General features: G+C 35.6%; 1 protein-coding gene across 4 annotated transcripts in view; it reads left to right on the top strand.

Annotated features, from left to right (window-relative positions):
- Bltp1 (bridge-like lipid transfer protein family member 1) overlaps nt 1-14365 on the top strand; it is a 176825-nt gene that overhangs the window by 86795 nt on the left and 75665 nt on the right. For all 4 annotated transcript variants that reach the window (XM_051185792.1, XM_051185794.1, XM_051185793.1 and 1 more), the window contains exons 41-46: nt 1890-2130; nt 3392-3534; nt 7012-7231; nt 7943-8101; nt 9366-9541; nt 13391-13566. In XM_051185792.1, coding sequence (XP_051041749.1) covers nt 1890-2130; nt 3392-3534; nt 7012-7231; nt 7943-8101; nt 9366-9541; nt 13391-13566 — 1115 coding nt within the window. The remainder of the gene's footprint in view (nt 1-1889; nt 2131-3391; nt 3535-7011; nt 7232-7942; nt 8102-9365; nt 9542-13390; nt 13567-14365) is intronic.

Genomic DNA, 14365 nt, shown 5'->3' with positions numbered 1-14365 from the left:
TGCTTTTGTAGACCAGGCCTCCTAAATGCTGGAATTAAAGGTGTGCACTACCACACCTGATTGGTAAGTACTAGCTTTATGGAAGCTGCCATCTGTAGCAGTAGTTCTAATGGATAGGTTGAGAAATTTGGTTAGACATACAGGTTAATAGGTAGGTGTTAGTAGAAGCTGTCAACATGTGTAAGATTTCTCATCATGACAGGTTAATGAGATACAGTCAAAGATAGAATTCTGGAAAAGCACCAAACTTCAAGAAGTTTAGAGAGATTGGATACAGCAAGACTGAGTCCTGAGAAGGGAAGTAGAGAGAGAGAACTGAGACAGTTGTGTCCTAGAAGCTAAAAGCAAAATTTTCAAGCCAGGAAATGATCCCTAATGTCATAATGATTTAATAAAATAAAGAGTGATTAATCATAGAGGGAGACTCAAGTGGACAACACATCCCTGCCTCTAGAATAATAACAAATATCACATCCTGATTGAGATTTTAGAAGTTTGAGAACATTGCTTGTCTTCTCCAGGCTTCTGGGTAGTAGAGCATAATCAAGAATATTTCACCAAATTCGGCACCTATGTATCAGGACTATTAATGGCCAGGCAAGAAAAGGAGCTATGATAAGTGATGAGTTTTAAAAAGATGTTTATATCTGAACTTTCTGTGAATTTGAAGACAAAGTTGTACAATGTAAGCTGACATGCCCGTCCTAGTTGTATTCAGAGAAGCTAAAACAGAGAGACTTGAGGCATTATCCTTGAGGGGTGCTCTACAAGATGTAAAAGGAAGAGATACAGATGGCACTGTGTCTAGGCAGGAAAGGGATGTTCTTCAGAAAGTGAGTGTGCCTTCCCTCACAGTTATAAATATAATTCCTCTGCCAAAGCAGCCATTTATGTTAGTGTGAGGAATTGCAGAAAAGAAGAGTTGAGGAGAAGTAACAATTTTATTTTTCAGCTACAGCTAAAATAGAAAAGTAGCCAGTTTCTTTTCTTGTAATTATCTTCATTGTTAATTTTCAAGATAGTTGCAAATCCATGTCTACCCAGCACTAAATTTGCAGCAATTCATTTTAACATTTAAAAGTAGAAATACATAATAGCTTGCTAATCTTTGCAGTGAATAATTTTATTTCTTCTCAGCTTAATAAATCATCTAAATAGCTCAAAAGAAATTTTGAATTTTCATTTGGGCCAAAAAGGTGAAGTCTATTCAATGATTCTTTAAAAACAAAACAAAAACTTTGTACCCAGAGTCATGTTCACCTGAAGCAGCCATGGTGCTTTCTGATGAAATTATGTAATGCTGTATTTAGAGTCTGGGTTCTATGTCAGTCTATTTTCTATTACTAGAAACAAATACCATTTATGAACAAAGGATGTTTCTTAAGTTCTCAAGTTCCCAGAACATAGCACTGACATCAGTGTGGCTCTGGTAAGGGCAAGAATCCCTTGGCAGTGGCTTCATGGTATGCACTTGAGAGAGGGGGAGGAGGGGAGAGAGAGGGAGAGATCATATGCCAGGACAGGAAACCAGAAGTTGGTGAGGTCATGGCCTTGCTCTTTAACAACCCTTATACAGACTAACCAGGTCTCACCAGTACTGCTGACTGCTGTGATGAATTCTAAGACCACTGTCCTCAGTGATCTCCACTAGATCCCCTCTGGTAGATTCTGCCCCTTTTTAAAAACATTGCCACACTGGGACCCAAACTCTTAAAGTCCATAAACTCTTGAGAGTACACATACTATCCATGTATGGGTACCTGTAGAAGGTTTTATTGTCAACTAGAAATCCTGGACATTGTTGAAAAATTATTTAAAATCTAAATTTAGATTTTTCATCTCTAAGTGGGCATTTTGAGATTTAAATAAGTTCTTCATTGTTATTGCAGAGTGATGGGCTTCCTGCCTTGGTAACTTTAAAGAAAGGATTAGTTGCTTTGGCAAGGCAGTGGATGAAGTTCATTGTGGTGACACCTGCCTTTAAAGGAGTTAGCTTACACCGACCAGCTCAGCCACTGAAACCTCCAGCTGCTATGCACCAGGATCATGAAGATGGACTTGGACTAGATAATGGAGGTGGTCTTCAGAGTGATACCAGTGCTGATGGTGCAGAATTTGAGTTTGATGCAGGTAACTTTAGACTAGGGTAGTGTTCTACTTTTCATTCCTCAGTGTAATCACTGTGAGTTTTTGTTTCTGTTTTTTTTTTTTTTTTTTGGCGGGGGGGGGGTTGTTGGGTATGTGCATCTTGTAGGAATAGCTTCATATCAATAATATGCCTCTTTAAAAGATACCAATTGCTGGGCGGTGGTGGCAAACGCCTTTACTCCCAGCACTTGGGAGGTAGAGGCAGGCTGATCACCTGGTCGACAGAATGAGTTCCAGGAGAGGCTCTAAAGCTACACAGAGAACCGTGTCTTAAAACCACCCCCCTCAAAAAAAAAAAAAAAAAAAAAGATACCAATAAAGACCTTTTTCCTGTAACATATTAACGAAAGAAAATCCTAGTTGTTTCATAATTGGTCACATGGTATCCAGTAATTTTAATAATTTTCTCTCAAATTTGAAAATGCTATGGGTTGTAGTTGTGAATTTTATAAATCCATATTCATAATGATTTTGGAATCTTTTTATTGAACAGACTTATAATTTATCTTTATGAGCTTTAGTAGACCGATGATCTGTCCAGTAGAGACAACTTTTATAGCAGACTTATCGATAAAAACCTGCCTTTAAAATTGTATTTGCCCCATTTGTCTGTTTTTAATGGAGTTTTGTCTTATCGTCTGTTACATGCATTTGATCTTTAAGTAAATTTAGAAGCCTGAGCTGAGCATACAATTCTGTAAATAAAATGTACTGCATCTGAACAAGGTGGATGTTTTTGAAATGTATGTTTATACTTTTACTTTTGCCAAAGGTTACTTTTTTATAGATTATCTTTCATTGTTTTGAAAAAGAATTTAAAAGTAGGGGGAAAGGGTAGTCAAAATTAGAGCTTTCAGAACATTTATATAACTTAATGTTTAAATTTTTACTTTTAAAATTTACTTGTAAAAACTAACCTGTATTTTATTACTCATTATCCAGAATTTGTTATGTACAGAGGTTAAATTAGTTGAGTGGCTTTCCCTTCTGATTATTCCTGGCACCTGTATTCATTTGTGGCACTCTGCATATTCTAGAGGGTGACTGAATTGGTTTTTTGGTCATTGTATTGGTGGATTGTTTAAACCCAGATTAAGGTTAGAGAGTAAGAAAACAAAAATATAAAAATCAGAAAAATTTTCAGCTTGTAAAAATGGATTGTAGTTATACAGACCAGAATGTGGATAGGTTTTTCAAGAAAATGTATGGTCATAAAACTTAGTCTTTTTTTTAACTATTTTAGCCACAGTCAGTGAACACACAATGCTTCTAGAAGGAACAGCTAACCGGCCACCACCTGGGAGCTCTGGCCCTGTCACTGGAGCTGAAATAATGAGGAAACTTTCTAAGACTCACACCCATAGTGACTCTGCATTAAAAATAAAGGTATAGTATTGCTGGTTTCACTATAGAGATTAAACTTACAGTGTCAACCTATTTAATTTCAATATTAATATTTTAGATGTCTACTCTAAATGTTCAAAAAGTTTATGTTGAAATTAATTTGGTTAATATTTTCAGTGTATATATTTGATGAAAATTACATCATCAATGTTTAATACTTTTAAAGACTTTACTAAATCTTCATGTTCTTTTTATCTTGTTGAATATTATATCCAATTAGATTCAATACTAAGAGTGTTGATAATCTTGTTATTTCAGTTTTAGTGAGAAGCCTTTTAGGCTGTATATTACCAATGCAAAGCTTAGGTTGAGTTTTTACAAATTACGGTCTTAATTTATACTCCATCATTTTAACAAGTTTAAAGAATGCTTGATAAGAGGAAAATATATCCTGGTGAGTAAACTGGCATATGGAGTAATACCCTCACTTCATTCATACTCTGTAACTTGAAAAATTACTGACTGAATTGTGTATCCGTATTTATAAGGTAGGGATTTGGAGGATTGGATAAATAACTGAGTTAAGACATATTAATTGTATCTGATACTTTGTATTGTTATGGGATTTTTTGTTTGTTTGTTTGTTTGCTTGCTTTTCCAAGAACTGAAGATGCTAGTTAGTAGTTTGACATTCACTCAAAGTTTGCATGTAGACTTACCTTGACACTCAGAATATTTTAACATTAAAATATTAAACTTCTAAATAAAAATTACAAATAAAATACACATGAAAAAGGATTCCCAATAAACAACAGCAAGTCTCTTCCTAATCACTAAGAAAAAGACAAGATATTAAAATGAAAAATTAAAAAATGGATAGACATAAAATATGTCACAAAAATGTATACACCTATGAAGATGACATTTCTGTTTTTATAAAATTAGAATACTAAAACTTTTAATATTATATATTATAGGCGAAGATATAAAAAAAGTCATTCTCATACAATATTAGAATATTGTCATATGACAACCTTGTCCTGGGGAGACATTACACAAATGCCTACTCACCCCAAATATATATCCCATAACAGACCAAAGTATAGATACCACCAGAGTCCAACTTGAAGAAGCAGTGAGTTTTATTGGGTTACTTAACAGGACTAGGAGTGGAATGTTTCAATTTCATTAAAAAAAAAAATAGTTGCACAAAAAATGAATATAAGACAGTGTGGCAATTATATGTGAAAAGTTAAAATCTTTCCATGTCAAGGACTATTCTTTCTAGAAGTGACCATAAATGATCAGACAGATTCCAGAGCTTTTTAAAAGGCAATACTAAATGGGAAAATAGTGGACATGAAATAACAGAATTAATAAATTATGTACACTGTTATAAATGCCTACCACAGTCTTTCAAAAAATGGGGTAGGTCTATGTACAGCTGTGGATGTCACTGGAGTTACATGGATTAGATTAATAGCAGAGTGTGTGTGTGTGTGTGTGTGTGTGTGTGTGTTTACTCTTCTACTGCTGTGAAGAAACACCCTGACCAAGGCAACCTTATAAAAGAAAGCATTTAAATGGTGACTTACAGTTTCAGAGGATTAGAATCCATGGCCATCATTGTGCAAGCATGGCAACAGGCAGGCATGCATAGCAATGGAGCAATAGCTGAGAGCTTACATGCTAAGATAAGCATGAGGCAGAAAGAAAGGAAGGAAGGGAGGGTGGGAGGAACGAAGCTGGGAGGGGAAGGAAAGAGTAACTGGGAATGACATAGGCTTTTGAAACCTCCAAGCCATCCCTAACACACCTCCTCCACCAATAAGGTCATTCCTCCTTATGCTTCCCAAACTATCACACCAACTGCAGAACAAGCTTTGAAATGTGAGCTTATGCGGGCTATTCTTATTCAAATCACCATAGTGTGTATGCTTTTATGGCACCTAAATAATAAAGGAAGATAAGAAACTGAAAAACATTGGGGAAGGGATCTAGAAAATTAAAACACAAAAATTTCTACTAAAGTTTTTAATGTTTTGAAAGTTTTTATTTTGTGTACACATTCCCTTTTAAAATATTTGTTAAAGTGGTAATTTTAAAACCCAATAATAGATTGCTGTACTCTTTGTTATTATTAAAATGCTAGAAGGGTATTTCTTTTTTGTTGCTATGATACATGCTCTTAAAGTGCAACACAGAGAAGGAAAGTTTGTATTGTTTTTTTACTTATGTTTCATGTTATAGTCCATGATTTCAGGAAAGTCAGGACAATAATTCGAGCACCTAGTCACATCATATTGACTATCAAGAAAGAAGAAAGACTATATGCATCCTTGGCTATGTTCCCACATCCATCAGTAATTAAAACAGTCTTCAGTAGACATGGCCATAGGCCAACCCAGTCTTCACAATGCCCCATTAGACTATCTTCCCAACTTGGCTGTGTCAAGTTGACAATCAAAACTAATAAGCAAAGATAGCATAATATCAAGTCTTATGTAATAGCAGTAAGGCAGATAAATTATAATATCTTGACTTTTCTCAGTTGTTATTTATAACACTGATTTTTCTTTTGTGAGACAAAGCTAATAATATATAACAAATAACATGAAATGTACCTAACACATGTTTAGTATGTTGTAAGTGCTCACTTTTATCTCCTATAGAGCTAGATTTCTTTCCCTTTCCCCATCTAAATGAGGGCATGTAAAAATGTAGACCTTTCTGCTTTCTGCTAATACTTCAGTGGTCTTTTTTCTGTGTCTCCTGTTCTTACTCAGAAAGTCTCTAGTTTCCTTTTTGTTGGTTGTCTATGCTTACCTCCAGTTTAAAAAAGGAGTACTGGCTAGATTGCCAAATGGCTTTCCTTCTCTAGTTTTGTTATTTTTGCTCTGTGTTTTATATGTTTGTTGATTTTTGTTTGTTTTGATAAAAGTCTTGTATCTCCTTGGCTGTCCTGGAATTTACCGTGTTGATTATGTTGACCTTGAACTCATGGCACTGCTTCCTTTGTGCTGAGGTTATGTGTAATGTATTATGCCTTTCTTGTCAGTGACACCTTACTTTGAAAGTTGATTCTTAGTTTTTTAAGGGAATAGTTCTATTAAGTTTTTGGGTATCAGTTGCTGGATCAGTAAACAGTGATAAAAAGAATTGCTTCTGAGTACTTCTTTAAATAGCCATAAGCATCTTAGCACCTCTGTGAACATACTTCCTCATGACTTGCTTAAGTCCTAATGCTTTGGATACTGGCCCTTTAGATATTTACCAGCATTTTATTCCCTGTGTGCTGTTTGAGATATTGTTCTATGACTCTTGTTCAGCTGTAGAAACTGATTAAAGATTCATTCAAGGAATATACTTGAATATGATGTGTAGCCTTTAGTATTGTACTATAGCGGTATAGTATTAAAGAATAGGATAGCTACTGGCAAAAACAACAGCCATAGAAGTTATAATTATCAGGAGTCAGTTTTTCATATGTCAGAAAAAAATTCTGTCTTCATTTTGTAGGGCATTCATCCATATCATTCTCTGAGTTACACCAGTGGAGACACTGCTACAGATTCTCCAGTACATGTTGGACGTGCTGGGATGCCAGTAAAGGAGAGTCCAAGGAAGGAGAGCCTTCTTAGCTATCTTACCGGTAGCTTCCCAAGCCTGCACAACCTTCTGGAAGGCACTCCTCAGAGAAGTAGTGCAGCTGTGAAAAGTAGCTCCCTAACAAGAACAGGTATCTAGCTCCGGTGGATCCAGGTCCCTCCTCTGTACATCACACACACACACACACACACACACACACACACACACACACACACACACTTAAAAATAAACAATTCTTTCAATTAATTTTCTTTTATGAAGAATTAGAAAAAAATTTATTATATACTTTGGTTGCATGAGTAATCTTTTTAGTATACTTTTTTTTTTTTGAGAAAATATTTTAGAAGAAAATCATAAATTTTTCTCCTTGTCTTTCATTTTTTTGTTTTCAAATAAGTGCTGGCTAATGCCAACCTGCACATGCTGAGACTAAGACTGAGGAATGTAGAATCATCACTATGATAATAAAATGAATTCTGTATTGCCTTAGAATGCATATAACAACTTCATAAAATGAGAGTTAAAAAATATTTGGAGAAATGGCTCAGTAGTTAAGAGCATTAGATGCTCTTGCAGAGGACCTGGGTTCAGTTCCCAGCACCACATGGCTGCTGGCAACCATCTTAACTCCAGCTCTAGCTTCAGTAGACTCTGATGTCCTCTTCTGACTCCCATAGAGACTGCATGCCTTTTGTTCACAGACACACCTATATGCATAAAGAAAAGTAAAGGAATCTTTTAAAAAATATTTGCAAACACATTTTCATCTGACTTTCTGAAAGTATGTGACATTTTTCTATGTTATGATATGTAATTTATTCTAAGTAAACTTTATTTTCAGGAAATACAGTAGCCACTGACATGTTGTCTGAACATCCTTTGTTATCTGAGCCATCATCTGTGAGTTTTTATAATTGGATGTCAAATGCTGTGGGTAATCGTGGAAGCGTGGTACAGGAATCCCCTGTTACAAAGTCAGGACATAACAGTCTTCCAACAGGTATTAACATTATTATTTTTACCTTAACTGTCTTAAGTGGTACAAACAGTTACAACAAAATCTTGTTTCTCAGGATAATTAAACTATCACTTGGTATTCTTGCTATATCAAATACAGAAGTTAAAGAATTTAAAATTTCCATTTAATGTGGTTGATTAAGCATTCATAACACCAAAGGAGGCAGGTTAAAAAACAAAGTGTAGTTAAAACCTGATGTACCTGAAGTATAGAAAATACTTTGAATTTGTCTAGCTCTCACTGAGACATCATAACTATCAATTCATTATACTCTTTGTAGTTACTTAAAAACATGTAATCCGATCTATGTGAACAGTAAATTAAGATTTTTTTCCCTCCAAGGAGAGAGATAAATGGGGCCATTTATTAATTTTAAATGAATATGCATATGTAGAAAGAAAACTGGCAGGATGTTCTCTAAGAAAGTGATAGCTATATCCAGTGTAAGTATGTTAGCCTTCCTTTTCTTATTTTTTGAAGGTTTTCCAAGTTAGTAGACTTTGGTTCTGATTACTAAAGGCCACTAACATCAATCTTTAAGACACCTATCTTAACCATGTGAATTCTTTCCATATAGAAATTATTAAATTGTGAAAAGTAGTTGACTTGTACATGCTTATTCAGCTTTCTCTTATTGGTGTGGCCCATCTTAGTTTTGAAGTGATCTGATAGTCTTATGCTAGGTCTCTGTGTTGATCCTTGACTGAAGAAGATAGAAAGGTGGCACCCTACAGTTCTTGGCATCTTTTCTGGTTCTCATTTCACTGTTGTTCTGGATGGCTATAGTTTAAATCACAAGAGAACTGGAATGGAGCAGTTCCTCTCTCTCAAGGGTCCTATGTCTGGCAACTTGCATGATAAAGGAAGTGCCCAGGGAAGCCATATTTCATTTGCTTTTGTTCATCCTCAGGAAAGCCTGGGTGTGATTCTGTTAACTCTATGGCTATGTTAACTCTGGCTTTTGCCCTGCTACATTTACTTTTCCAAGATTTTTTTTTTTTCCAGTCATAAAATTCTACATTTTAAACTGACTGGCTTGAGTACGTGGATAAAGATCATTAGTATTTTTTTTTAATAATTTTATTTTGTTAATAAATTACATCTATAAATTTTACTATTACATATTATTAGTTTTCCTTTTCCTTACCAGTGGTTTGGTAAGGGGACTACAACATTGATTGTTTTTAAATTTGACTTTTATGATTTCCAAATGAGTCACATTTTACTCTTGACATTTTGCTGTTAGGAGTTGCACCCAATCTTCCTACGATACCATCAGCCTCAGATTTCAACACTGTCTTGTCTAGTGATCAGAATACTCTGGACGGGACACATTCTCAGCACAGTACAAGTCAAGATGATGTGGCTGGTGTAGAAGAAGCAAACCAAGGCTTTCCTGCTGTTCAGCTTGCTGATGCACAGGTGAGCTTGCCTGCTTTACCTGATACTGATGTCACCTCCAGCAGTGGGGCTTAGAGCAGCAACCATTAAGCAATGGGTACCTGAAGTTTAAATGAACTCTATTCTGTGCCTGTGGTGAAATCCTTCCTTCATGCAAAACAGGAACAGCCTTTAAAAAATACATTCATTAATTATGGATGCAAATTAACCAATAGGTTATCAAATTGAGTCTCATTATGTTTTTGTTATGTGTTGAAAATTGACCATAACACGACTAGAAAATTAAATTTTATCATAGCCCACAGTCTTTCATGTGAAGTTAAAACTTTTTTTTTTATTTGATTTAGAATAGAAAAACAGTAATTAAAATATGTAGAGATACATGAGTAACAATGTAATTGAATGAGCAGAAAAGAAGAGGTGAAAGGTGAACTGTTCAAGTAATTCATACCAGTAATGATAAAACTCTAGGAAAAGTTGTGGCTTTGCAAAAGTATAGACTGATTTAAAAAAAAAAAATAAGAAAGATAATGACATGACTGCTCCTAGGCATGGTGGAGTGGTGGAGGACTAAGTTTGTAAACAGGAGAGTATAGCCAGAGTCGTGGACATCTAGGAGAGTTTAAAGTGGACATGACCAGCCTGAGCTGGGCAGTGTGAGGAGGGAAGCAGGGGGAGGGAGAAGAGAGAGAGGGTAACCAGGTGCAGAGCCAAGAGGGCAAAGGTACAAAAGGGGCAAGTTACCAGAATTGCTGTAGTATATAGGGAAGAGCCTCTTGGGGAAGGGCATCCCAGCACCTGAGCTGGGGAGTTGGGCTGGAGGTTGGGGTTAGAGGGCAGGGTATGACAGCTATACCCTGTAACATGTAGGGATTAAGGGATATTGGGAGAGTCTCAGCCATTTGTTTCTGGTTTGAGAATTAACAAAGACAAATAGTGTGAAATCTTTTGGAATATCTTTAAGTTTGAATGATAGAAGGCAAATTGGAATATGGGACATAGAAATTGAGAACTGTCAAAGAAGCTTGAATGTAAATATGTGTTCATAAGGAGTTAGAAGGTCATACACAAAGCACATAAAGGAAAAAAAAGATTGGGATGGAATGACATTTGTACAGAAATGATGTTTTAAACCATTTATGGAGCTCTTTTGGACATAATATGTACTTTTACTCTAAAATTTTTGGGAAAGCTGGAAGTTTGTAAATTATTAGCTTCCTTTTTTTTCTATGTCACATATATCAGATTTACTTATTTTATGTGTTGGAGTAGTTTTTAGGACTTTTTTTTAAGATGGGAGAATAGGAAAATCTGTCTGGCTCTTGTTTCAAGTTCATTGTGCTCATTAGTATTTGAATCCTTAAATCTACTGGGAAAGACAGACTTAGACTCAATTCAAATTTATATTCAATGAATTTATTCTTTGTACTATAGCCTTAGAACCAAAGGTCATGCTGGAAGGGGGGTAAGGTGGTTTTAAAGGCATATACCAGAAAGGCATGTATTACAACCTTCCATGGAATTGAATCCACAGGTGGACAGTTGGTATTCTACTATTAGATATGTTGTGCCAGGTTTGAAGAGCCCCAGACCAATCCAAGGAGCCACACAATTTCAGTGCAAACACAAAGGTTTTTTGTTTTTGTTTTTATTATTATTATTATTATTTTTTTAAGCTGGCCAGCTTGGATCCCACTACATTGGGGGCGGTGTGTGTGTGTGTGTGTGTGTGTGTGTGTGTGAGAGAGAGAGAGAGAGAGAGAGAGAGAGAGAGAGAGATACCAACCAGCTATAAAGAGAAGCTTTTAAAGGGGCAAACCACAAGGCTGAAGGCCACAAATTTTTGGGTTTCCATGGTTACAGAGAATTCACAGCTTTCCATACAAGGTTATCATGGATCAAAGAGAACAGTAACTGTCATAATTTAGGCAAGATTGATTAGCACACCTGTGGGCCAGGGATAGGTCAAGAGGCCATCTAGTTATCTGTTCTCTCAAGACAATGGGGTATGGAGAATGTTGACACAGCTGGTGGTGGGCTTGGGCTTTCTTCTTTTTCTCCTGGGAACTGCATGTGGACTCTGGTCAGTACTCTGTTGTCAGGGGCTGGAGTCTCTATTTTCTCTAGTTTTTCTCTTTTTCTTGCTGTAAGCCTTAGTTTTTATATCTTTTAGTTAATAATTTTCCATCACAGATACATGTATTTGCTTCTGTGACATTAAGTTAGCTGGGGATTTGACAAGAGTATTATGCTTCTTTAAGCATTTAGAGAAGGAATCTTTAAAATATAAAATAATGTACTTGGCTACAACATGTTAAGTGACTGACATTGTCTTATATCCTTCAGTTATTTCTTTCCTGCTATATAGACCATTTCATCCATTTCCTATAGCAGTATGCAGGTTTTATAGAAACAAAGGCAGCATTCATTAATACTTCACAGCCCATTATCCTATTTTTATCTTACCTGCAAACCACTAGGATTTTCCAGGTATTCTAGAGCAAAAAGTCAAAAGCCCTTAAGGGATACCTAGCTTCATATTAGTTTCTCTACCCATCACAGGGAACCTGTATAAATTATTACTCAGGACTGAGCCCTCTAATGACTGGGATAGAGCAGTTCATTTCTGGGCAGGGAAAAACATAGTGCCATCTGATTAGGGCTAGTTGTCACAAGAGATCAGTATGCTATAGATGAGATTAAGAAATCAGGATTGTAAATACTTAAAAATGTAAGAAATAGTGTGCAGTTAATTGGTATAGCCTTGTAGAAACAATGGTGGTCCTTCAAAAAATTAAAAATCAAACTACCAAATGGTTCAGCACTCCCACTGCTGACAAAAGTTGAAAGGAAATTTTCTCTTCACATGCCACACTAAAGTAAAATTGTTTTTTCATACTAGACTTTCACATCTTCTCTAAAGTGGCATGTATTCTTAAGTGCAAAGAACTAAAATGACCTGGGATATCTGGAAATATGGACTTGAGTCTCACAGCATATTCCTTCCTTCATTTGTTTGTTTTGATAGGATACAAGCTTCAAGACAAAATCAAATCACTAAGGGGTGGATTCAGTGAATTAGAAGGAGCTGGGGCCCCACTGAATGGCATTCAGATGTAGGATATGTAGAAGGAAAAAGAGGCACCATGGAGTCAGTAGTTAGAATATTATGATACTTTCCTATTAGACACATGTATTTGCTACCGTGACATTTAAGTTATCTGAAGATTTGACCAGAGTAATGTATTTCTGGAAGCATTTAGAGAAGGAATCTTTAAAATATATGTGCTAAAACACGTTAAATGACTGATATAGCCAAGTGATATTTAAAATGGGATAAATGTTCATAATATAACATGTAAACAGTATTGTTATTGTTATTATTATTATTACAAGAAATGATAAATTATTAGTGACCCTTATATATTGGTTTTGGGTTGTTTTGTTTTTGTTTTCATTCCTCGAGATTGAATTCATAGTCTCTCTCATGCTAGGGAAGTGCTCTATTACTTTTGAGATAAGTTCTCACTAAGTTGCCCAGGCTGGCCTTGAACTCATTCTGTAACCCAGTAGGCTTTGAATTCTCATTGCTTTTAACTAACTTCTCTGTGAGCTATGATAATAGTCTTGTGCCACAAAACTTAGTACCTGCTTTTTTTTTTTTTTTTCCCATAGAGACTCACTGGGTATCCATAGAGTTTTTAAAAAGCATGAATGAGTGCACATTAAATTATTTTATGTTTAGGGAAGTTAATTATGGTGTCTTGGTTTTGTTTCATTTTGTGGTAATAGATACTATATGCTAGAATAAGAACAGAAGTAAATGATGAACAATTAATTATGTTATTATGGCTGTTTGCTGCCTTCCAGGTTGTTTTTAGACCTCTTCTGAGTCATACTGGAATCCAGTCACAGGACACAATGCCCCTCTGTTACCGGATGTACTTTGGAGAACACCTTTCATTTTCAGGAACTTTGGACTGCCTCAGAGCAGATATTGTAGATTCAGACACAGCTAAAGACAGGAAAGGCAAAAGAGCAAGAAGGTATTTTTCATATTGTATGAGCTTTTATTTATGAATTGTAATGAATTTTAGTAACAATGAGATAATTTCTATTTAATAAGTGTAATAATCATGTTTTGTTATAACTAATTTGTTGACTTTATTAATGGATCAAGCAGTCGATTTTAGGCATATTTTTGTAGCATGTACATGAGATATTCTAAAGTATATCTCTTGATAAATGCACTTAGAATTTATATGCTTAGCTTCAGTAGTGGAGTTTTTATGGATGTTTGGTTTTAATCTGTGCACTTAGAATTTATTCCTAACTCATCTTTTGAATTGACTTTTAGCAGATTTTGTATAGTTATAAATATATTTTTATATGTATACATGTGTCTGTGTTGTTGTATGCACACATGTGTTTATAAAGGTGCAGTGTACACATGCACAGAGACCAGCAGAAGGTGTCAGGTATTCTCTAACACTTTCTGCCTGTTCTTTTGTAACAGTGTCTCTCCTTCATCTGAGGTTAATATTTTGTTGGCTTTGCTGGAAGCTAGCAAGCCATAGAAATCCTTCTACTTCCCTAACACTGGGGTTACAGGTGTCCATAGGGTGCTTGGCTTGTTAAATGAATGCTGAGGTCTGGATGGCCCTCCTTATGATTGCAGAACAAGCACTCTTAGTCACTGAGCTATCTCTCCAGCTCCTCAGATGGTATTTTGTATCAGGAATAGAGTAAAATTCATATTGAGAACATAGCCATCAGAAACAAGTATACAGGAAGACAAATGTGGCATATTTGTACTAAAGATAGGAGCTGTATGTTACTGCCATT

Source organism: Phodopus roborovskii, unplaced genomic scaffold (assembly GCF_943737965.1).
Source record: "Phodopus roborovskii unplaced genomic scaffold, PHOROB, whole genome shotgun sequence".
Lineage (NCBI taxonomy): Eukaryota > Metazoa > Chordata > Mammalia > Rodentia > Cricetidae > Phodopus > Phodopus roborovskii.
Note: the sequence above shows the minus strand (reverse complement) of the source record. Positions and strands in the feature narration are given on the sequence as shown.